Below are 23,022 nucleotides of genomic sequence, written 5' to 3' on the forward strand. Positions count from 1 at the left end.
AAAATTCTCAATAAGCCTGAAGGAATGTTATTTTCTAATGAAAATTCCTAGCAGGCTCCTAGTCTGTAGGTATCCTTGATATGCGGAGACCATCTGTTTATTTTTCAGGAAGAGTATCTTTCTCTGAAATTCTTACTGATTGCTGGATCAAGTAAACTAGTGTTTTTTGAGCAGAGAAGTCCATTTTTTTGAAGGGCAATATCAAAGGATACAGTCTTTTTAATGAAAAGACTAAGCAACCTCCACTTTCTGAGCTGTTGACTCCTTCCCTCCTAATGTAAAGAATTTTCAGCCTAAAGGAATGAATTCTTTTTAAATGGATGGGTTCTATGGTGTACTTAGTGCATGGGGTGGGGAGCAACACCAAAAACCTTGGGAATGTGTCATGGATTAATTCCTAAAATCAGTGACAAGCTGGCAGCATAGCTTTGTTTCACTAGGAAATGTAGGAGTCTTTGAAAATCTACTGTCTTTGGTAACAAAGTTGTGTTTTCCCTTTACCCAGCAAGGCAGCTGAACTGATCATGTGAATAACAGAACAAAACAAAATAAGAAAAAAGCAAAAAGTTGCAATCCAAAGTGGCAACAAGCCATGGGCTAGTTTTCTCTGATTAGTCGACACAAAACTCTAAATGAAGTTTGTACCACAAGGAAACCAGAGCATAAGGAGAGAGTGAAAAGAGAATGAGATCGAAATAATACAAACTAGCTGCAAGAGAAATACCATGTACCTTCTAATGGAAATCAAATGAGAGTTCAGTCATCCAGTCACCAGGGGTATCTCTCCCCACCTTTTATTGGCCATAAACTATTCCCCAAACTTCACATATCTCTTGCTGGTAGCCAGCAACTGCTTAGAATCCGCTTATGGATGGGAAGGGGGTGCAGGGTGCAGAGGCGGGGCTTGCTTGACAGAGGTCATGAGAAACATGCTAACCTGATATCTCAGGTGTGGGGGACATTCTCCCCCACCCACCCACACTGTGCACAGGTACCTGAAATTCCTGTTACAGAACAGGTTTAATAAAGAATATACCATGTGGGTAGATGACAGCCAGCACCTTAACCATGTATTGCATTTACAAGACAGAGAGAGCAGAAAACACGGGGCAAGAAATCTTGAGAGAGTCGGAAGAAGGCTGCAGAGACTTCATAGGTCTGTCTACCTAGGGTCTTCCTGGATGCTGGGGAATCCTATCATTCATATATCTATGCAATACAAAATTATCTTATATTACTTTTATGTGTATATGTATGTACGTTTGGTTAAATAACTTGAGATCATCCCAATAACCTATTACTACTGTCAGAATATTTTACTTTGGGAACTGAAGGCATGATGATCACTTAAGAAGCCAAGTCCCTTCTGCTCCTTGATTATGTGAAGACAGAGATTTCTTATCTACTTTTCCAAACTGCTGCGCCCCCCTCAGGATCGAGGGAGAATTCACAACATCTCTAAGGTATGGGAAGCCATTGGTAGGAGGAAGAAGGAATGAGATAGAGCTAGCGTAGCGATCGGGAGGTGGACAGTCACACAAGCACATGCTGAGAGTATGGGCCACTACCGAGCTAATGTGTTTCTGGGTCTCCTTGACACGTTTCACTTCAGGCAGGTCGGGGATTGGAGTTCCCTGTCCAATTGCTTCCTTATACTTCACCTGCAGATATAAACATGGGAAAAGAAAGGTATTACTACATGCCGGACAGCTATTCTTCCTAACACATACGTGTGTCTGATTAGCAACCCACAATTTCTACAGTCACAATTTAAACAACACAAGCTCTATACTTAGTGTGAAGGGGACCACATGCTGATATTGGATCAGAGGAGAACAATTCCGAGGACAGGGACACTTGGTCTCCTTCTCATCTCTGGGGGCAAGGTTGGGGTCCCTATTTAGACCATAGCCCCTTAGCTTTCCTGCATACCCCAGTGTTTGAATACCCAACAGATCATTTGTCTAGGGCAGATATTTGCACATATGTGTATCCAGGAAGGTTGATTCTTTGACTCTATCATGTTCCACTCTCTCACAAGCCTCTCTGTTTTCCATATCTAACTCTCTCTCATGAAAACTGCCATGGCACTACCCTGAATGAGATGGCTCTAACCACTGGCACATACCCTGAGGTGTTACACAGCCACCTACTGTAGCAATGTAAGCTACTTTTGGTGACAGTGTTTTTGAGTGCAGCTCGGAGGTCACTGTCAATTGTCAAAGGGAGGCAGAAAATATTGAAGGTGAGGCCACCATGTCTTTACCGAGCTAATGTGGTCCTGTGTCTCCTTCACTCTTGTCATCTCAGGTGTCTTCCCAATCACCGTTCCTGGTGAGACATCCTCTTTATATAAAACCTGGGCATTCAGAGGCAGGGCAGTGTTACATGGGAGAAAGGAAAACCCAGCAATTCCTGGAGAAAGACTAGGACACATGGCTTCTGTGAAAACAAAAGACACTAGACAACGTTCCCAGGCAAGCGCTGGAGGATCGTGTCTGACATCTCCCATGTCAGTGTCAGTGACTCAAACCATATACAACATGAATCACTTTCCAGATCTTGAGATTCTTTTAAGATTATCGTGCTATTTTAATACAGGATGAGAAAAATCAGAAAATGTTGATTAGCAACAACAACAAAACCCTTCTATATGAAACACAAAATCCATTAAAGAAATTCAAAGTCAGTCGGTTATTTTGGGGAGGCGTTACAAAAAAAACTGCAATGTCAAAAAAAAATCCATCTTCCTGGAGCAAGAAAACACATGTTACCACTTTGGTATTAAAAAAATTAAAAGGAAAGAAAAGCTGCTTTGTTAGCATATTTAAGTTATTTCAAATTACCTCTGGAGTGATAATTTTGGAGCAAAATATGGGGAATTTTAACAAATAACCACTAGGATTAAGTGGAGAAGTTAGATATGAATTGTCTGTATCAATGTGAGGCTAGTATATTTTTTAAAAAGAGAATGGATTATTGGGTTAGCATTAAATGGAAAATAAATAGTAAGTATACCGAGCTGAAATTCTTTTGATTTTCTTTAACACGCAGTATTTCTGGCGTGTCTTGAACAACTGTAATTTTTCCTTTGCTGTTTTTAAGGTCACACTGGTATTGGAGCTATGAAGAAAGAGTAAACATCTTGTTAAGATTTCAGCATTGTTTTGACTTTTAGAAAATTGTCCTATATTGTGCAAAGAAAGTTAAAATCCTGTATTTAAAAAAAAAAAGTCTCTGCCACAATAATCATGGTTTGATAGCCCAAGGGAGATTATCTGATAAGAATCTTGTGGAGAAACTAATTTTTTAAAACTTGTGTAAAACTAGAGTTCTTAAAAAAAGTATCCCTTGCCTAGATTTAACTTTGAAAAAGACAGATGTCACCACTCATGGAAGATGGTGATAGTTCTTATTCAGTGATGGGAAGCCACCGATGGGTTCTGGGCACACTACCCCAAAATATGGCACTTCAGCATTTGAGAAAACAGCAGAAGTAGGAGGGTCTCTCTGACTTTCTCCCACTGTTTTCCCCTCAAACAGGCAGTCAAAGAACTCTCTGACCTTCTTCTACAGTAGATCATAAGACCCTTATTCCAGAGAGGTCCTCCCTATACCCCAAGGGAGCCTAAGACACAGAGATGCCAAGAAGAATCTGAACACCCAGGCCTCTCTAAATTCTCCCAGTTGATTACATTAGCTCATACCCTCTTTGTCTAGTCATACTTCTGCATGACTGTCCATAATAATACACAGATCTCCTTGTTTCTTTGGGTCTTCATTTCTGAAGGCTCCCATGTCATGTAGAACTTATTTAATATAATTTATATTTTTCTCTTGTTAATCGGTCTTTTGTTATAGGGGTGCCAACCAAGAACCTTGTGATGGGTGAGGAAAAGATAATACTTTTTCTCCCCTACACCACCAACAAAGTATCAGATGGGTCTTTCATGCTGTGATTTGGGGATTGAAATGTAAGGCGAGCTCAGAGAAAAATTGACATACATTTCTGGGGGCATGGATGGAGCTGTAGAGCTCAATAGTCCCATTGCAGGGGTGGGCCACCTGAGCGTGTGCCTTGAGACATCCTCCTCAGCCTGCCCAGATCCCTGTGGGCTGTGTCTGAAAGTCAATAAAACTTACAAGGCTGAAGTTCTTTTGGTTCTCCCGGACTCTCTGCATCTCTGGGGTGTCCAAAACGGTCTCATAATATGACATGGATTTCTCAGCATCTTCCTTGTACTTTTTCTGGGAATAGATTCCAAGAAATAAGGAAGGTAAACACCACAGGGATTTAGGCCAATGGGACCTAAAATAGCTCTTCTGGCTCAGCAGAGGAGAAGTTCTTTGTATTTTCTTGACTGCCAAGGATGTTGAGAGTTAGAAAGCAGAGCCCTCTTGGTCAGTGAGCACCACGCCTCCTTTTGCCAGGACTGAGCCTGGCATTTAATAAGACCCACTGTCATGGCAGAGCTGGCAGAGAAGGGCCCTTGCTGGCTGGTCCACATGAAGGAGACTATTCAACCGGGAGGCAGAGAGAAGCAGGAGGATTAAGAGCTGAGAACGCGGCCTCCTGAAAGCTGGCATTCGCTAGTGAAAAGGATCACTAAGCCATGAGTGGTGCGGTGGGGGCTCCTGGTTGCAGGACTGAGCAGGCCCAAAAGGCGCTTCCAGAAAATGGCTTGGTGCTGCAGAAACTGGCCTAGTAAACAGATAGACCTGGGGCCACCACTGTGGCCAACCCGTCAGCCAAAGACTGCTCTACACCAGCCATTGCTCTTCCTTGGGCTTCCCTGCTCAGCCCCAGCCTTTGGTCAGACAGACTTGTTCACAGGGGGCTGCTCTTCTCCTGGACACTTCTGCAGTCAGCTCCCTGCTCTCTGCAGCAGAACTCTTACTCTGCCTTAGAGCCTTGTCTTTCTTTCATCACTTGCCATTATGTCCTTTCACTTTTCTCTACAGCTTTATTTAGCTCCAGTTTCTTCCTCTTTTCTGGGAAGTTCAGGTGTATAGGGATGAGGAAAAGAAACTAGCCATTTTTGTAATAGGGACAAAGCTATTCTTTCTATCTATCTCTATCTAAATTATATTAAATATGAATCACATTAATAAGTGTTGAAAATTTTAATCTTCCCAAAGACAACAACAAACCAATTTTAGGCAATAAAAGATTTTGGCCTAGATTTTGTTCATCTAACGGAAAGCCATTTAGAGCCAAGATTTGCACACAGCATTTGGAGATATTCTGGGAGGAAAGGACCTGGACTTCCCTGGCATTAAGAAGTGTTCAGTACAGTTTCCTGAATTTGAGTCAGTTCACACTGCTTGCACTAACCCCCCAGTATGAGGTTTAGAATTATAAAATACAGATGCTCCACTGGAAATTGAAAAGGAGTTTTGTGAAAAACACCAGCACCAATCCATCACTCAAGGGTAAATACCGATCTGAACTGTGGAAGAAGTAACCTGCCTGGCCATATTTTAAACTCTGAGGAACTAGCCAAAGAGAATTCCAGAAGAACACACATGAACAGAGTGAGTCAGGCCTGCATGCTGAAGTTTTCCTTAAAGACTAGCAATGCCAAAAGGCAGAAGGTAATACAACTGGTGGACCTCTCATAGCCCAAAGAATGATGGACTTCCTGGCTTCCCCAGTGAATACAACATTATAGTCTGGGGCCCATGTAATGTTGGTAATTAAAAACAAGTTAATTATTCTTCCCTGTCACTCCCAAATAAAAGGTTCATTTCTCCCATATGAATATATCTGTTTCCTAATTAAACTACTCTCTAGCGATAAGTATATTTTTCATATCTAACTTTATGACATAAAATTGTGTAATGCTAATAAAGAGTTTAAATCCATGATTTTCCAACCTGATTGGTCATTAAAAGATCATCTGTGAAGATTAAAAACAAACAAACAAAAACATTTCCAGAGCCTACCTCAGATTTGCTAGCTTCAGAATTCCAGGGTGGGAGCAGGGAATCTCCATTCCCAAGTGTTTATAAAGCAAAGCTAGGTCAGGTAACTACTGCTTTGGAGCTCACTGATCAGAAGATAAGCAAGAACTGTAATGTGGGGCTACTCAAACAAGTTAGAGATTAATAATCCTAATGTGGGTTGTCTACTATGTTTCTTCTAGATTTGCTCACAGATTATGAGCCTTTACATGTTACAGTATTGATTCATTAATTATCGTTTGTACTGTGTAAGAGTTCTTTAGTACCTTAAAATTCCCTCTTATACTGTATTTTAAATCTGACACAGAAACCTCAACTCTGACTCAAACCTGTATCACAGGTGAATCTTTTCTTTTTTATTGGGCAAAATTGTGATTTGAAAGAATCTCCTTAGGTGTTCATGGGAGGACTTGTGTTCTTCATGACTGGGGTCTATTAGTGCCACTCTGATGAATGTCCTTACCTGACTTGAAAGGTTCTTGACTTGTTGGGCATGAATGATCTCTGGAGTATCAACCACAGAAGTGAAATTGGCTTTTTCCATTTCTGCTGATTGCTTATATTTAATCTGTAAAAGGACAGCCAACAGTGGGACAAGTGTTTACGATGTGCACTTCATTTGTTCAATTGCTTTGATTAAGAGGGACTCGTTCACTTGACATTCTTCCTATGGTGTTTATAGCTTTATGCTAAAGAGTGAGATTCAGAAAAGAGGTCCTAGCTGTTGAAAGACTTACTATTTGGTTGGGTGTAGGGTAGGGCATGGGTAAGGAGGGAGATAATCAACAGTAAGGCAGAGATTGATTACATAGAACTGGGAGAATGACAAGTGAGCAAAAGACCCACTCCAATTAGCATTACACAAGGTAGGATGCCTAAAAACTCTGTTTTAAATTTAGGCATTGAAAGGAGGGAAAGAAAGGACTCCCCAAATATTCTAAGCAAGGAAATCTGGGTGCTGTATGGGGAGTGGATTGACTAAGAAAGAAAGCCAGGATGTTAGGAGTCTGCCCCAGCTCCAAGCAGCTATTTGGTTCTCCAGCCTCTGTCCCTTATGGCTGTAGACTCACAAGGCAGACAGAAGCAAGCCTAGCAAAGGGTCCATGACCCTTTCATTGGAATGGATTCCAGTGGGTGGATGTTCAAGAATGCCACTGTATGCATTTGACTGTCATTGACCAACAGGAAAGATGACAGAGGGACAGCACTGTGTCCTTATAATCACAACTACTTTTTAAAAAGATTGACATGGAAAGTAACACTGACCTGACTTGCAATATCAGTAGCATTCCTGGCCCTCAGAAAATCTGGAGTTTCATTGGCCATGGCATTCAGCCCTCTTCCTTTGACTTCCAGCTCCAGGTCTCGCTTATATTCTTTCTATAGTAGCATTAAAAGAAAAAAAAAGTTAACTTCCACTGCTAGGTAATAAACATAAAGAGTGAATATAAATCTGCACAACATGCCACCACAGTTGTCACAGAGTGTCTCTTGCTAGTCACCTTCACTGTACCACATGGTGGGATAGAGTGGGATCTGCAAAAGCCCACTGTACGAAACTATTCTACACATGTACACATGTCAATATGAGTCAATATATGGCCTCCTTTTGAATACTTTTAGCATTCTCTACTTATAGAGATAAGTAAATTTTAAATTTGGTTTGGTACATAAGTAGGTTTAAACTTAGGTGCACATCACTCCAGTGTGGCGTTTTTATTTAAACTGAGTGTACTGAGGTTAAATCAAATAATATTAGATTAAAAAACAGGTTCGGATACCACCACAGAAACATACTGTTACAATATCCACTCATCAGAAATTGAGATATAATTTATTTAATGCCCAATAATCATGTTGGATATGGAATTTGAAAATCAAAAACTCTCTTTTTGTCTCTTCTCTGTTTTTGTTTTGTGTGCATGTGTGCAACTTGGCTAGGTAGGGGAAGATGCTCTATTAATTATGTGCATGCAGTCCGTGGTGGGCCCACCTCATTGAGGATCTGAGTGGCGTTCTTTGCTCTTAGCATGTCAGGTGTATCTTCCATTTCAGTGAGACCCTTTCCACGAATGCTTTCCTCCAGATCTTTCCTGTACTCTTTCTATATCACAAAATGAAAGCAAAAACAAAGAGAAGAAAGGTTGGATTGTTTCTCTTAGGTGAAGAGCCAAGAAACCAAAAAACAAAAAACACTTCCAACTTTTAAACAGCTCACAGTTTAGTAAATAAAGATATGATTAAAGGCATGGACAAGCTTCATCAGTTAATATTAAATATCATATAAAAAACTAGAAATTAATAGAATGCTAAGGTAAGCACATTTTATTAGGTATCCAATTAAAAAATCAGAAGAATTAACGTGGGGAATAAATTAGATGGTAGTACCAAACACATGTGAACCCAGCTTGAAACCCACAGTTAGGTGGTGATGAAAATGGCAGAAGAAACACATGGATGAGTGTCATTAGTGCAATTATTTGAATCAAGAGGGAAAGAAAAGACCAAGTGGGCACTACCTCGCTTGCTATTTTGGTTGCATATTTGACATGTAACAAAGCTGGCGTGATCTCCAGGCCAGTCAGGTTTCTGCCTTTAATGGACTCTTCATAATCTTTCCTATATTCTTTCTAATATGAGTAGGAAGAAAAGACAAGTTAAAAAACAATCTTTGTTGCAATTTATTCTCAATCCTAGGAAGAAAAAAATTACAACATTTTCTTCTTATGTGCCGTCTCAACTCAATCATAGTTCTGCTAATGATCACATATTCGAAACACGTCTGATTGTTCTGGAAATATTTTGTCTAGAGCAAATGGCCCCAAGGAAGCTCAGAGGTTGAGAAACTCTGATGGGCCCCTCACTCATCTGTCTGACGTTGTGACTGGAGCTGACCCTCTGCCAGAGAGAAGGGTGGACGCCTCATCAAGACTCGGAATCCACTGTCTCTCCTGGAGCCTTCCCACATTGTTTTCAAGATGACAAAAGATTTTGAGAACTAGAAATAAGTGACTCAAGGGGAAAATAAAAATCTCAGAGGAAGGAGAGCCTGAGGGCACTGAATGCAAACTTGGCCTTTTTCATTATCATGACCTATTTTTTTTTAATCACTGATAGATCAGGTGAACAAGGCACAGAGAAATCTTGTGGCTTTGTCCACGGTTGACAGAAAGGGCCACCCCCTCATCTTCCTATGCTCCTCTTCCCCTCCAACCCCTGGACTAGGCTGTCTCACAGAGAGACTTGGAATAGATATTGGAACTCCATTTTATAACTTTTTAATTTTAGTTGAATTTTAAATTTATAGAAAAGTTGCAAGAGTACTACAAGGAACTCCCATAAATCCTTAACTCAGATTCACCAATTGTTTGAAACTATTTTCTACTTCGATGATCTAGCTTTCTATACACCAGAAAGCTCCACAAACCTCTACTTTTATTAAAAACAATTTATTTTTATAGTTGAAGATATGCCCCATGGAGGAGAGGCAAACGCAAATTCTAAATAAGCCTGTTTCCCAATGAAAAGAGACATTCTAAGATTCAAAATAAGACTCCATTCTTCACTTTTGGTTAAAAATAAAAAACAAATTTTTTAAAACACCTCTGCTTACAATTCTAGAATAGAAAATATGGCACCTTAAGTTCTGATTTTCTGGGGTCCTGATGAACACCTTGATCACTGAGCCCCTTTTGTTTGGCTTGTGGCATCCTACTAAAAGTAGAGCATCCCAAAGCCAAAGGTGTGTCTGTGTGGAGGGAACTTTTCATTCATCAAAGAAAAAAAATTCAGATTATATTTAGTAATTGCATAATTTGTTCCAGTATCAGGAGTAGTTTACAGTATTCTAATTTTATGAAAATGGCCATTGAAATAAAACATATATGGTAAATATCTACTACTGAGAACAATTTTTTGAAACAGTTGAACCATAGGATTTCTGGGATAGAAAATATTCCAGTGATTACATGTTAAAAAGTTCCATCATCTATCACTTTTGGATAACAGGAGACTGGATATATGTACGGGCAGAGCTCATGTCCATTAGCTTGATGGTATCTTTGTTTCACTGTGTCTTTTTTTTTCATTTTTGTGTGTAATTTTTTTTATGACAGTTTTTGTTTTACAGAGAAATTGAGCAGAAAACACAAATAGTTCCCATACTCTCCCCTCGCCCACATACCCAGTTTCTCTTATTGTGGTGTGTCTTTGTAGGACTTACCCCGCTCTGCATCTGCTGCGACTCTTTGGCAGTGATGTACGTTGGTGTTTCAAAGTCCAACATGGGCTTTCCTCGTTCCTTCTCATACTTTTCTTTGTATTTCACCTAGTGATGAAAAGTCTTGTTAGATATCTCACTTCTGGTCAATTCCTATGCCTATGCAGAGACCAGTTTAAGGATGGTTCTTTTTAATTGGTACAGTCTGTACAGTTGGGTGGCATCTCATTGCTATTCAGAACAGTTTCCTGTTGTGTTTGCCTGCGTGGGGGGGAATTACCATTACTGTCTGTAAGGCATAATTAGGATTTGGATTCAAGAAGACAGAATCAGCTGAGAGAAATGCAAAGAAGTGCATGGGGACAATTGCTCACAGATAAGGCTGGCCAAGGTGTGATATGTAGCTGCAAACACATTAACAATAGTATTAGTCAATATTTCTGATAAAAAATCTCCAGTTTTTCTTTCATAAGAACTTTTACCAGAAACCTGGGGTCTTGATTGAATAGATAACACTTACAGCTTTATTTATAAGTACACAACTCTCTCTGGGCCATAACTGGTCATATATCTAATGCAGCCAATATAACTTGGCATAAAAATGAAAACAAGGTTACATGTTCACTGACTTATTAATAAGCCTAACATTCTTAAAAGACCCCGAAGGCTATTTTACAAATACAATTTACTCCTCTTCATAACATGTGATTAGGAATGGGGGAAGTCATATAAATATTAGTATTTCTCAGAGGAGAAATGGAACGACAGGCCTTTGTTCACACAGTCCTTAATGATAATGCTCAATCTCAGCTCTCTTGGTTCTAACAAGACATTAGAATAGAGGCCTGGGGACACATGCTGCTTTAAAGAGGACAAAAGGACATATCTAGTAATTTAGCTCTCTTGGTTAATGCCCAATAAGAGACGTACATAACTCTGAATTTGTGATATAGGAGGTCATGTGATAGCAAGTTCTTTCCTCTGAACATCTTCGATTATTTTACAAATTAATCATTTTCTTAAATACCCAGATACTCCTTCAAAGTTAGATCTGATCATATCACTTCTCTGCTTAAAATCCTCTTAAGACTATGAAGTCATCCATTGTAGTGTTTTCTAAAGTGGGAGACAGACCCATGGGGCACATGGAGATTACTGTGAGGGGTCTGTCCCCCTTGTAACACAATCTTTATCCTCCCAGCCCCTGTCAGTGACCTGAATGACACATTTTGCTTGTATGAGTGTACTTTAGAAAGTTTGTGGAAAAATAGGATCAAAAGATAATACGAATCTTCCCATGAACATTTTGAAGTACACGTGTATATTTCTCCATTAAATGTAGATGTTGTTATAATTATCGTAACATAAAATTTGGTTTCAAAATATTCAAAGCCCCTTATGCAAGACTCCTGAGGCTTCAATAATGCTCATATCTTTGTGCATTTTCTTAAACAATGGCCATTAAAAGCATAACTCCTATCCTGGGGGGAATGCATGATATTTTTTTACATTGTAGATGAATGTGCACGTTGCAGGGGTGGGGAAGTCAGTCTTGATCAACTTACTATGCTCTGTAATTCTGTGGCCTCTTTGAGGTGCAGCTGCTCCAGATTATCGGGTATAGTGTGGTAGTGGCCTTTGCTCCTTTCATAGTTCTTCTTGTACTGGTACTGAGGGGAGGGGGCAAAGAAGGCACGTTGGCGGGAAAGCTTCAGCATTCCTATTTTTTCTCTTCAGATAGGACATTTGCACAGCAGCAATTTTTTTGTCAAGACCAAACATTTAGCAAACATTAAATGGAGGCTTAAGAAAAATTTGTAAAAGATGAAGTATTGTTAGTTACTGCCAGAAGTAAACACTTAGGTTATATGACATTATAAGTGAAGGGTTAAAAGTGAAAGAAACTACTTCAGACGGTAGTTCTATGTCCTTAGAAAGAAGAAAGGGAATGGTTAATTGAAAAAAAAGTTTAAATATTCTAAAAATAGAAGCATTTCTACATTCGGAGAGGTGTTATAGTCAGTGGAGATTTGGTAGATTGTGCTGTAATTTGGAAGAATACACTCAAGAGAAGAGTTTTGTGATAAATCTAGTGTATCAGTAGCAGAGAGATGCATGTGAGCTCAGAGGAGGAATTTAATTGCAAATGGGTGAAACAGCTGTTTCAAGAACAAATAGTTAAGCTTACAGAACTGGCCAGTTGGCTTGTGCTCAGGACGTGATTCATTATCAGAGACTCCTTCATGTCAGTCACAGGTTTGTGAAGTTTCTTCAGGTCAGCCTTATATTTAACCTACAGGTTAAAGGGGGGAAAAGGAAATCCCATAAATATAAAACGGAAAACAGCACTAATGGAAATCACACTAAGATATCCCATTGTAAAGCAAATGCTGGAGATGGTGATGAAAAACCGTATCTCATCCACAGTAGCCCAAAGGTGGAAACAACCCAAATGTTCATCAGCCAATGAATGGATAAACCAATCATGGTAAATACATACAATGGAATTTTATTCCGCCATAAAAAGGAATGAAGTTCTGATACCTGCTACAACATGGACAAACCCTGAAAATATTATGCTAAGTGAAATAAGCCACACACAAAAGGATACATATTGTATCATTCAATTTATATAAAATCTCTAAAATAGGCAAATTCATACAGACTGAGAATAGATTAAAGGTTACCAGGGGGTGGGGAAAGGAGATAATGGGAATTTATTGCCTAATGGTTCTAGAGTTTCTGTCAGGAGTGATGAAAAAGTGTTGGAACCAGATAGTGGTGGTAGTTAGACAACATTGTAAATACAACTAATGCTACTAAATCGTACACTTAAAAATGGTTAAAATGTCAAATATGTGCTATATATTTTACCACAATTAAAAAAACACATACCTCACTTGCGAGATTATTAGCATCTTTCATGGTTTTGTAGAGCTGGCTGTCTTTTGGATTGAATTTTGGCGTCTTGCCCTTCTCTTTGTCAAAATTTTCTCGGTATTTAACCTAACAGCAAATGCAAACATCTGAATTATTCCTGGACAGTTATTTGGGTATAAGGAATGGTGGAAACATAAATGCCAAAGAATATGCATAAAACATAAAGTGATCAAATAATTTATTACTCAAACTGGGACATTTCTAAGAGTACGAGGGGGCACTATTTATAATTAATAATTTGTTGAGACAGCAGATAATCAAGTATTAAGATCAAGTGATGTAGTATTGGCCTTGCTCATTCACATATTATCCATAGGTATGAAAAATAATAACCTCTTTCTAATCCAAAAGAGAAATAAGTGGAAAAGGCTTCAGGCTAAATTCAGAGAAGTGATCTAATGTGTGTGATTTGGAGCATTTTGCTCTCCTAACTAGCAAAACCAAAAATATTTTAGGTGTACTCTAAGGATTTCAAAGAGGGGTTGTAAATGATCAAGAAGGTTGAGAAGTAAGAAATCTGTTAAATTAAGAGAATTTGTTGTTATTTTAAAATAGTGCTTTCACTCTATCATTTAAAATTTTTAAACTTGGCCAAAAATGGTTTAACTTTTCAGTAGAAAAAGAACAGAGAGTTTGGGAGTTAATGGCTTCAAGTATGATTTCAGATTATAAGTAAGAAAAAAGTGATATACTTCAGAATAATGAGAAAAGTAACATTAAATATACTTTTAGGATACATAAAAGTGAGGATATGCAGAGGACTATATAACTTCAATTTTAAAACTAAGCACAATGCCTGGCACTAATAGTTGCTCAATAAATGTGATTTGATTGAATGAAAAGAAGAGACAGTCATTATGCCTAGGTAAAATATCTAAAGAAGATGATTTATTTATAGGAGAATTCAACAGAATAACTGCAAGTAATAGAAACATTTCCTAGTTGAAAGACAGACTGACCCCTTTGTCAATAATATTGTAAGATTAAGTCCAGGAGTAGAATTCCACTAGTTAGTCACTCTAGAAAGAATGACAAATGAGCTACTTCTAGATGTTAGCCAACTGAAAGGGCAATATTTGACTCTCAGGGAAATTTAGAGTTTCACTTATTTGTAAGATGAAAGACTGACTCATCCCCAGTTAGTATCCCAGAATCCTGTCACCCAGATAGTTCACTCTATGGACATTTAACACCAGTAGCCCTCACGCTTCATCACTGTATTTCACTTCTTATCCGGCCGAGCAGGCACAAAATGAGACCACTCAAATGCTAAATGCAGTGCATCTGCCACATCAGAGAGAGTGCACTCCCAATGCTGACACTCATTTATTTTCAGTAAGTCTACAGTGGAAATGCAGAGAAAAAATAAGCACGAGCAGTACAGTGTGGTGCAGGCAGACAACCGACACAAGAGATGGATGTAGAACACAAGAAGACAGAAAAAAAAAAAAAAACGTATACAATTTGCTACATGGGCTCTTCTCTGGAATAAATACACTCTCAAAACAAAGAAAAGCCTGCTAAGGAAAGTCAGAGGTGGTGAGCTGGTGTCTGGACCAAAGGGCAACTTTTCCTAAGGGATGTAGAAACCAATAGGACAAGGGACGTTCCCAAAAGCTGTGAAACACAGAAAAGCAAAGTAAACCAGAAGCACAAAGTCACAGTGGGGAAGAAAAGAAGCGAAGGCCCATCTCAGATGAAAATAAAATCCACTTCTTTTAGAAGTACACTAAAAGTCCTCTATCTTGTAGCAAATAACTCATTTCTGAAGAAATATTTATGGGAAGAGCAGTAATTCCATTGGTTCCACTTCAGTTTCTTTTTCTTCTGTTTAGTTCAAGTTAACTTAAATTTGCAACTTTTTAATTGAAAAAAGTCACGCCTCCTCTCCCCGCAGAAGGCCCCAGCAAATGCAGCCTCGCACAGCTACTAGTACGAATCTGAGATCAGCACTTCTGGCCTTCCTTTCAACTGCATCTTCTCAAGAACTACTACATTTTGAAAGATAAGGACATGCCTCAGATTCAGGACTCCAGGAATTTTTAGAATGGTGTTGGAGCAGGCAGCAAAGTAGTAACACTACACACATGTGGCATCATGGAATGGTAAAGCCTCCTGTTTCTTGTGGACTGTGGAAGGCAAGATGCAATTGTGCAATGCTATGCATCAGCAAATGGCAGCCCCGGTGCTTTATAATCCCTCCAGGCTCAGGTGTTAGGCCTATTGTGCATGTAGTGTATGAAAACGATTTTGAATTAATTATTCTTTCCAGAGTTTAACTATATTTAAAGGTCTAACATCTAATTGTTTAGATCTTTTTCAAGGAATTAACCTGTATGCTGTTGCTTCTAAAGACCAAAGAACAGTCCCAAGATTTAGAAAACTATTAAAACTTTATTCTGTTGATTCATAGTGTGCCTGAACTGAGAGGTGAAATTAAATATCAGTCTTAAATGTATTAAATATCAACAGTGGTAAATAACTTCCGAAGAAGCAGAGGTTTGCTTTGTGTGTTTGGAGATGAGATTCTCAATTTATTTTCATTTCATCTTTCAGTTGGACCAGCATCAGCAACCTGATATCGGAAGGCCATCTCCATATTTAGCCTACCTTCCTATTCCGAGTGGTATGTTCCAGAGGGAAAGTTCCATGCAGGAAAAGAGGGGTCTGTGCAAAAGTATGCCCTCCAACGAATTTCCACAGCATTCTACATGTTCCAACACAAAATCAACAGAAAAGAGTGCAGCTTGGTCAGTCCCCTGACCAAGGCCAAGAAGGCAGATGAGAACAAGAGAGAGAGATTGGCTTGCTGATGTCGGTCTTACATCACTGATGGGTACGTTCATTTTTTTAAGATGCCTCATCACAGGGGTGTCATAAGACGCGGTGCCATGCCCGTGCTCTCTCCTTTGGCCTTTGAGGTATTCCGCCTAGAATACGCAGCAAGACAGCAAAGCCAGAACGGGGAGAGCCCAGCACAGCAGAAGCACCCTTGGGAGCTCCCCGTGAAGATGTTGATCCTGAGGCAAGCCTTTCACGGGAAGTGACCCAAGGAGGCTGGGCTCATAAAAGGACAGGTTGGCCCCATTCACCACACCATAAGATTTATTTAGGATCAGAAATAGAAGTCTGTGGATTTTTAAAAACAGTAAAATTTTCCAAATTGCAATATCAAAGTCATTTCTTTGTTTTTAACTTGATAATAATATGACCTTGGACATTTAAAAACATATTAACATTTTTTTACATTAATAGGTTCTTGTTATATTTCATGACTCTTAGAGATTCCATTGTTTTTGTGGGCAATCTCATATCTTGGTATTAAATGCTTATGCAGTTCCAATAGTGTACAGTAAAAATATTGCATAGGGATTTAAATCAAAAAACTTTTAAAAAATTATATTTGCTTGTCAGCAGTCATTTGAACCTCTTGCCTTTTTGTAATTCCGACTTGTTTTGTCATTTGGCATTACTATTTTGTATCTTCCAAAAGATTGGAATCCCATGTTTGGTATTGCTGAAAGTCAGTAACATACAACATCCAAATGTATCCCAAACCTATTTCTTCTAACAAACACTTGTGATAACAAACAATGAACAAGAATATAGGATCTCTAAATTGGAGGAGAAATAAGATGTTCTTGAGCTAAAGTCCTCTGGGACCAAACTTACTCTCTAAAAGATCTGGTGGTAGATCGGGGGTGGGGAGGGGTCTCTGAGCTAAAGTCTGAAAACCTGTCATAACTTAAGGAGATTCTAGATAATTGGTCTAACAAGGGAAATTAGGTCATGCAGTAATCTGGTTGGGCAACACATTTCTGAGTCCATCTTCTTCTCAATAACATGAAATCTGCTAGAATGAGGCATTCTCCCTCATCCTGTCCATGCCTTGATCAAGCACTTGTCACACCAAATTGTAATTATTTATCCACCAACATCTGCTCATTACTAGTTCCCAGCCCAGGCATTCAATATATGTATGTTGAATGAAAGAATAAAGTTTCTTTCACCTGGTTGGGTTCTGGAAGTTAGAATTTCATGACTCTTGCATGTTAACAAGTCTCCCAAAGGTGACTCAAGTATAAATCAGACTCTCAGGATGTAACTCTTACTGCCTGGAGAGCGGTTCCAATAGAACCTTACAAACTGAAGTTTTGTCATGTGAAGATAATTAAGCACACAGAGACCCAGACACATACCCTTAAAAGGAAAGTGGAGAACTAGAAAGGTCTAGACAGGTTATAGGGAAACAAGAGATGGTCCTGGGCACACTTGTTACAACTTTTCAAAGCTCTGTAGTGCTATTATAGTATCTCTTTGGTTGTTAATACTGCATGTTCATTCTGGGAATCACTTCTGCAAGGTGTGTAGAATCTCCTCACAGTAGAGCTGCTGCCTGCCCATCTGCATTACCTGGCTGCTCAGTCTGGCTGCCTTCTTGGCCATTTCGATGTCTGGGCGACCCAGCATGCTTAGCCCATGGCTGCCTTCCTTGCGGTGCTTGGCTCTGTACTCCACCTGAATCACAGAAAACCAAGATGGCCAACAGATTCGAGGTGATGAGTGCCTTGTACTGCTTGGCAGTGCCTTTGGGGACTGGGGATGTTTTAACTATACCCTTACCTCACTGGCCTGTTTGGCTGCCTGCGTGGCTTTCTTGATGTCTGGCCGATCAGCCACTGTGGTGTAATGCAGGTTTTCTTTGGCATCTTTTCTATAAGCAACCTTTATTTGGGGAAGAAAACTTTTACTCACTTGAGAGGCTATCTTTCCAAAAGTTCTCCTTAAGTACAAGCAACTTTTTTTATTGAAAAACAAACCAATTCCTACCATGACAGTTTTTAAACTACCAGATAAAAGAAATTAGGGTGACCACACCCTAGAACAAGAGCAAGCACCAGTTTGGGATCCACTGCCTGAAATGGGCCCCAAGAGTGTTTAGAGGGGACACTTACATCACTCTGTTTCTTGGCCACTTCCATAGCATGTTTCACTTCTGGTGGCTCCAGCATGATGGAGTAGTCGGATTTTCCTTTCTCCTTGACAAACTTCTTCTTGTAATTTGTCTAAACAGAGCCAGAATTACTTATGTGAGCAGAGAAATCTGGGAACAGAATCAGTTTACTTGAAGAACCGTGAGAAGATCTCCAGGAAAATTTTGGCATCAGTCTGGGACTTCGATCTCTGGCTCATATTCTAATTCCTCCCTGTCATTTCTGTGCTATGCATTATTGATAAAGATATAGCAGGCAGACATTACTGAGGCACAGAGGGGTGATTTCACCTCTCCAAAATTGTTTCACAGTTTAGTGATAGAAGAGACCACTCTTAGTCAGCAACGCTTCCTCCCAATTTTAACTAGGTTAGTAACATCTTACATTGTTAGATAACATGTCCTGTAGCAAAACCCACATCTGCCATAATTGCCAGAATTGGACAGCCAATAAATATTGGGTCCTTTTTTAAACAAGAGTCTAAGATTCATATACAGGTGTTGATGGTAAGAGAGAAGGCTACATAAAGGAAAACATTTGTAAGCAAAAAGGCAGCTTATAGTCTTTTACTGGATTCTAAGGTAAAGTGGAATTGCTGCTGCTAAGAGACCTGTGGCTGGTCACTTACATCACTGACATGCTTGGTCACTTCCTTGACATGGACAGTGTCCCGGGTCTCTGGCAGTGTTGTGTATGAGCCCTGGGCCAAGCGTTTCTTCACGTAGTCCTTGTACTTGTTCTGGGGGAATCCACAGAGCTTGTTAAGGCATCTGCCTGTGGCATTACCGCATGGAAGCAGAGCATGTGGGCTGCTGGGGGGTTACCTCGGACACCAGATTGCTGACAGTCTTCGCCAGGAGGATCTGAGGAGTGTCAGGCACTGCACAGCAGGTTCCTCTTTCCTTGACATGTTTCTCTTTGTATTTCAGCTGCAGGGGTGAAAAAAAAAGCATTTCTCTATCTCTTCTGGGTATCCTGTGTATTTTTATTAAACCTCCAAATCACTAGAATATAGCCGGGAGAACAGCATCATTGACAAACTAGGAACACAAGACTCAATAAAAGATTTGATGTTTGGAAATCTTACGAAATATTCAAAAGGAGTTTTTCCTTGCAAGTTGATGTTTTAATAACAATCAAAGTGGATCTCGTGATGAATCTTTACACAGATAGACTTTAGTTTGAAGCCTTTTCAAATGCTATCTGACCCTCCTTTAAACTCTGAGAGGCACTATTATTTCTTTTTTATAGATGAAAAAGAGTATAGGAAGAGTATGATTCCACCAAAAACAAATGGTTAGGTTTTATATAGAATCTAACCAGGCCTTCAGATTCCTAGTCCCTGCTATGTGAACTCTGGTGGTGCAGTGTAAATCAGGAATGTCCTCTGGACTTATGGCCTTGGCACTGCTGCCACCTCTTTAACCATGTCACCGGGATGCATCGAGGGTAGGGCCACATTTCAGATCCCACACCTGAGCTCTTACAGAAGCAGCCCTCCTCTGTCCTTTTCTGGGTGTCCCTGAGGACTGTACCACACATGGCCCTGGGTGAGGTTGGGCATTGTAGAAGGGACTGAATACTTACCTCACTTTCTATTAAAGAATTCCTGAGGGCCAGCACCATGTCTTTATCATCAGTGACAGAAAGCTTGCAACCCTTGAGGAATTCTCGATCCAGCTTATATTCAAACTGTCACAGAAGAAAGGCAGAGGAAGAGGGAAAGGGTCAGCAGCATAGGAGGGCATTTGATTAAACCCATGGGGAGTCCTCTTGAGGACACCATTAGGACTTGCCACCAGAATGCAGGGAGGGCTTCCTGGCCCCTCACTGCTTGCTGAGTTCCTCTCCAGCCCAGCTGCCAGGACCAAGCCCTTACAGCCCCACTCTCCCTGCAGACTCTCCCCAGCTGCAGTCAGGACCCTGTCATTTGTGTCTGGGACCAGCAGGAAGAGAAGAGGCTCCGGGGCTATTTTGTTGCCTGAGCTTGCCTTTCACTCCCTCGACCCTCCGGCTCCATGAATCTCAAATGAGCCAGGGCTAACACCACAGCAGAGGTTGCTGTGAATCCTGATTTGTTTGATTTCTCATTTGCGCCACGCAGTTACAGTGGTCTGTCTGCAAGTCTCTCATATCTTACATCACTTTGCTGCAGGGATGACTTGGCGGCCTGGATGAAGTCCGGTCGGTCAGGGATCCACTTCCAGTGGGCTTTGTTGGCTTCATACTGCTTCTTGTAGTCCAGCTGTTTTTAACAAGATAGAAAGACATCGCATCATTCAGTAGGCTGAATCCCCAAACGCCCACATAGCACAGAGGGACTTTTGCATTTTAACATACCAGAAATCACAGTTCCTAATGCAAGAGAAAGCCCCAATTAAAATTCCTGTATAATTTATGTAGCTAGTCGGCCACTCAGAGGTCATCTGTTAGGACCTTTTGGTCCCAAAATAGGGGCTAGGGTTTTAAAAGGCCTCAAGGTAAAACGATTCTACAATCTAACTCTTTCAGTCCAGCCGAATCACCTTCAGAGTCAAGTACTTTTAATTTTTAACTAAATTGAAGCTTATTTTTAAAAATATTATCAAACACTTAAGGTATTTATTTCATGCCAGGCACTTTTCTAAGTGCTTTATAAAATATAAAGCAAATAAATTATAAAGTTGCATGAAATTAACTCATTTAATCTTCATGACGACTGCAGGAAATAGACAGCTGAGGAACTGCCTAGAAGGGTTAAGTAAACCTGCCCTAGGTGAGACAGCTAATAAATGGGGAGCTGGGATTCAAACCTGGGCAGTCTGGCTTCAGAGTGCTTGTGTGCTTGTTAGACTTTCACCAGGGCTGAAGAACTGGCTGCACCAAGTCACATTTGAGCCACAGAAACAGATGTAATTTAATTGGACTGTCCTTGGGAGGGGCCCACACTAGCAGGCACATTTCTTTTCTCATTCTTTCTCTCTCTTTTTTTTTACTGGGGTATAATCTATACACAATACAATGCACATGCTTTTATGTCTACTGTTTGAGGAGTGTTTTTCCATTTTACTGTGAACAATTTGAAACATATAAAAACGTCGAAAGAATATTGCAGAGAATATCCATACAACCTCCCCCTGGATTCTGCAATATCCATTTGACTGTATTTGCTTCATCGCACATCTATTCCTCTATCCCTCTACCCATCCCTGAATGCATCCTCAGGACACCCGCAAGTTACCTGCCAGCTCCTACAGGCATCTCAGCTTGCTGACCCTAATAAACATATGTTCTCTCTTACACCAGTGAGCACTAGTTTGGTGATAATGGTTTCACTGAACTATTTACATATTTTTAAAAGTCAGTGATCATTTAAATGTACAAAATTGTGGTTGAGGCTTTAAGATATCCCACCCAAAGAAATGAGTCAGTGCGGGGATATTGGGAAAATAGAATAATTTAATCAGGCCCCCTCACCTGCCCATCTGGTTGGGGGTGGTGCAGCACATTCTTTGTAATAAGTTGTGTGTGGGTGGAGTGAGTGTGCATGGGCAGCACTGCCACCTTGGCTGGCATTGACTGCCTTGGGCACCCACTGTGTGAGGCCATGCTCTCCAATCTATAGCTTCCAAGGACCTGTTTGCCAGTTACCTAGCTCATAGACCTGTGTGTGAGGGGTCTGGTGACCCAGCCTGGTGTGTGAGGAGTCTGGTGACCCAACCTGGCATGTGAGGGGTCTGGGGACCCAGCCTGGCATGTGAAAGGTTCATGACCCAGTCTGGACAGTGGGCTTGAGGGGTCTGTGAGCTCCAGACCCAGCCCTAGCTCTGCAATTGGCCCAGTTGGCAGGATTACAGGCAGGTAAAAGAGGTCGACAAGGGAGTATCTGAGTGGAAGGGAAGTCTAGGCCAACTCCCAAGGGCACCAAGCAGTTCAAATGTTTTGTCCTTCAGAACAAGCAGGCCTAGAGTTTGGGGCAGGGGGGGAGCACAGGGCAAGAGAATGACACATGCTGAGACACTTTCCAAAATGCAACCTTCATCTCAGAATTAGATGTCCTGTTTCTCAGCCACTTGCCACGAAGGCTGAGGGTGTAGCACCTGCAGCAAGGGGCGAGGCCAGCCCTGCTCTTCCAGAGGCTCCTGTGGTAGGATCAAAGACAGCCTTTCGATTTCAGCATTATTACTCATGCTCCTGGGGCCTAACTCTTGACCTGAACTCACTAGAGCTCAATCATCTGAAGAGATGTTAAGAGAGGCCATGTGTCCCACAGAAGCTGAGAAATCCCTCATCAGGCTTAGGGAAGTTTCTGGAACTTACGTTGGTGTTGACTTTGTAGGCGTCCTTGGCTGCTTTGATATGAACAGCATCTGGCTTAATGGTGCAGTTAGATTTATTTCTTTGGTAAACTTCTTTGTACTTAAGCTGTGGGAGGAAAAAGTGACAAGGTTAATTTTTACAGAAGACTACTAATATTTTCCCTTCCCTAAATCAGAACATCCCGAGTTCAGAACATCTTAAAAACTGCTGGTAGGAGAGAAGCCTTCCCCCACCACCTCACCCAGATAGAATTAGTCTTGCTCCCCTTATATGCTCCCACAGTTTTAGCTGTTATCATGTCATGTCATGATTATGATCTATCTGCTTCGTCTTTCCATTAGGCAGAACTCCTCAGTGGCAAAGACTGTGTATCATTTATCATCTCATTCCTAGTGTCAGGCACATAGAAACTTAATAAATATTTGATGAATGGATGAATCGATGGATGCAGTCATCACCACTGTCATTGCTAGAACTATCTCCAGTAAGTTTTGGTATGTGTGGGTTTGGATGGGAGGGAGGGGCAGGTGGCTTAGCTTCTGCAGACCAACAGGTAGTCTCTCCATGCTGGGCTTGGGACCTCTAGATTTACCCACTCTTGCTCCT

General features: G+C 40.6%; 1 protein-coding gene across 14 annotated transcripts in view; it reads right to left on the minus strand.

Annotated features, from left to right (window-relative positions):
- NEB (nebulin) overlaps positions 1 to 23,022 on the minus strand; it is a 206,310-nt gene that overhangs the window by 18,262 nt on the left and 165,026 nt on the right. For all 14 annotated transcript variants that reach the window (XM_063098291.1, XM_063098282.1, XM_063098237.1 and 11 more), the window contains 20 exons: positions 22,417 to 22,521; positions 20,258 to 20,362; positions 19,705 to 19,809; positions 18,942 to 19,046; positions 18,746 to 18,856; positions 18,079 to 18,189; positions 17,747 to 17,848; positions 17,537 to 17,641; positions 13,079 to 13,189; positions 12,372 to 12,476; positions 11,749 to 11,853; positions 10,187 to 10,291; positions 8,484 to 8,594; positions 7,958 to 8,068; positions 7,231 to 7,344; positions 6,428 to 6,532; positions 4,144 to 4,248; positions 3,019 to 3,123; positions 2,267 to 2,359; positions 1,569 to 1,661 (listed from right to left, as the gene is read on the minus strand). In XM_063098291.1, the coding sequence (XP_062954361.1) occupies positions 1,569 to 1,661; positions 2,267 to 2,359; positions 3,019 to 3,123; positions 4,144 to 4,248; positions 6,428 to 6,532; positions 7,231 to 7,344; positions 7,958 to 8,068; positions 8,484 to 8,594; positions 10,187 to 10,291; positions 11,749 to 11,853; positions 12,372 to 12,476; positions 13,079 to 13,189; positions 17,537 to 17,641; positions 17,747 to 17,848; positions 18,079 to 18,189; positions 18,746 to 18,856; positions 18,942 to 19,046; positions 19,705 to 19,809; positions 20,258 to 20,362; positions 22,417 to 22,521 (2,112 nt within the window). The remainder of the gene's footprint in view (positions 1 to 1,568; positions 1,662 to 2,266; positions 2,360 to 3,018; positions 3,124 to 4,143; positions 4,249 to 6,427; positions 6,533 to 7,230; positions 7,345 to 7,957; positions 8,069 to 8,483; positions 8,595 to 10,186; positions 10,292 to 11,748; positions 11,854 to 12,371; positions 12,477 to 13,078; positions 13,190 to 17,536; positions 17,642 to 17,746; positions 17,849 to 18,078; positions 18,190 to 18,745; positions 18,857 to 18,941; positions 19,047 to 19,704; positions 19,810 to 20,257; positions 20,363 to 22,416; positions 22,522 to 23,022) is intronic.

The sequence above is a fragment of the Cynocephalus volans genome, chromosome 1 (assembly GCF_027409185.1).
Source record: "Cynocephalus volans isolate mCynVol1 chromosome 1, mCynVol1.pri, whole genome shotgun sequence".
Lineage (NCBI taxonomy): Eukaryota > Metazoa > Chordata > Mammalia > Dermoptera > Cynocephalidae > Cynocephalus > Cynocephalus volans.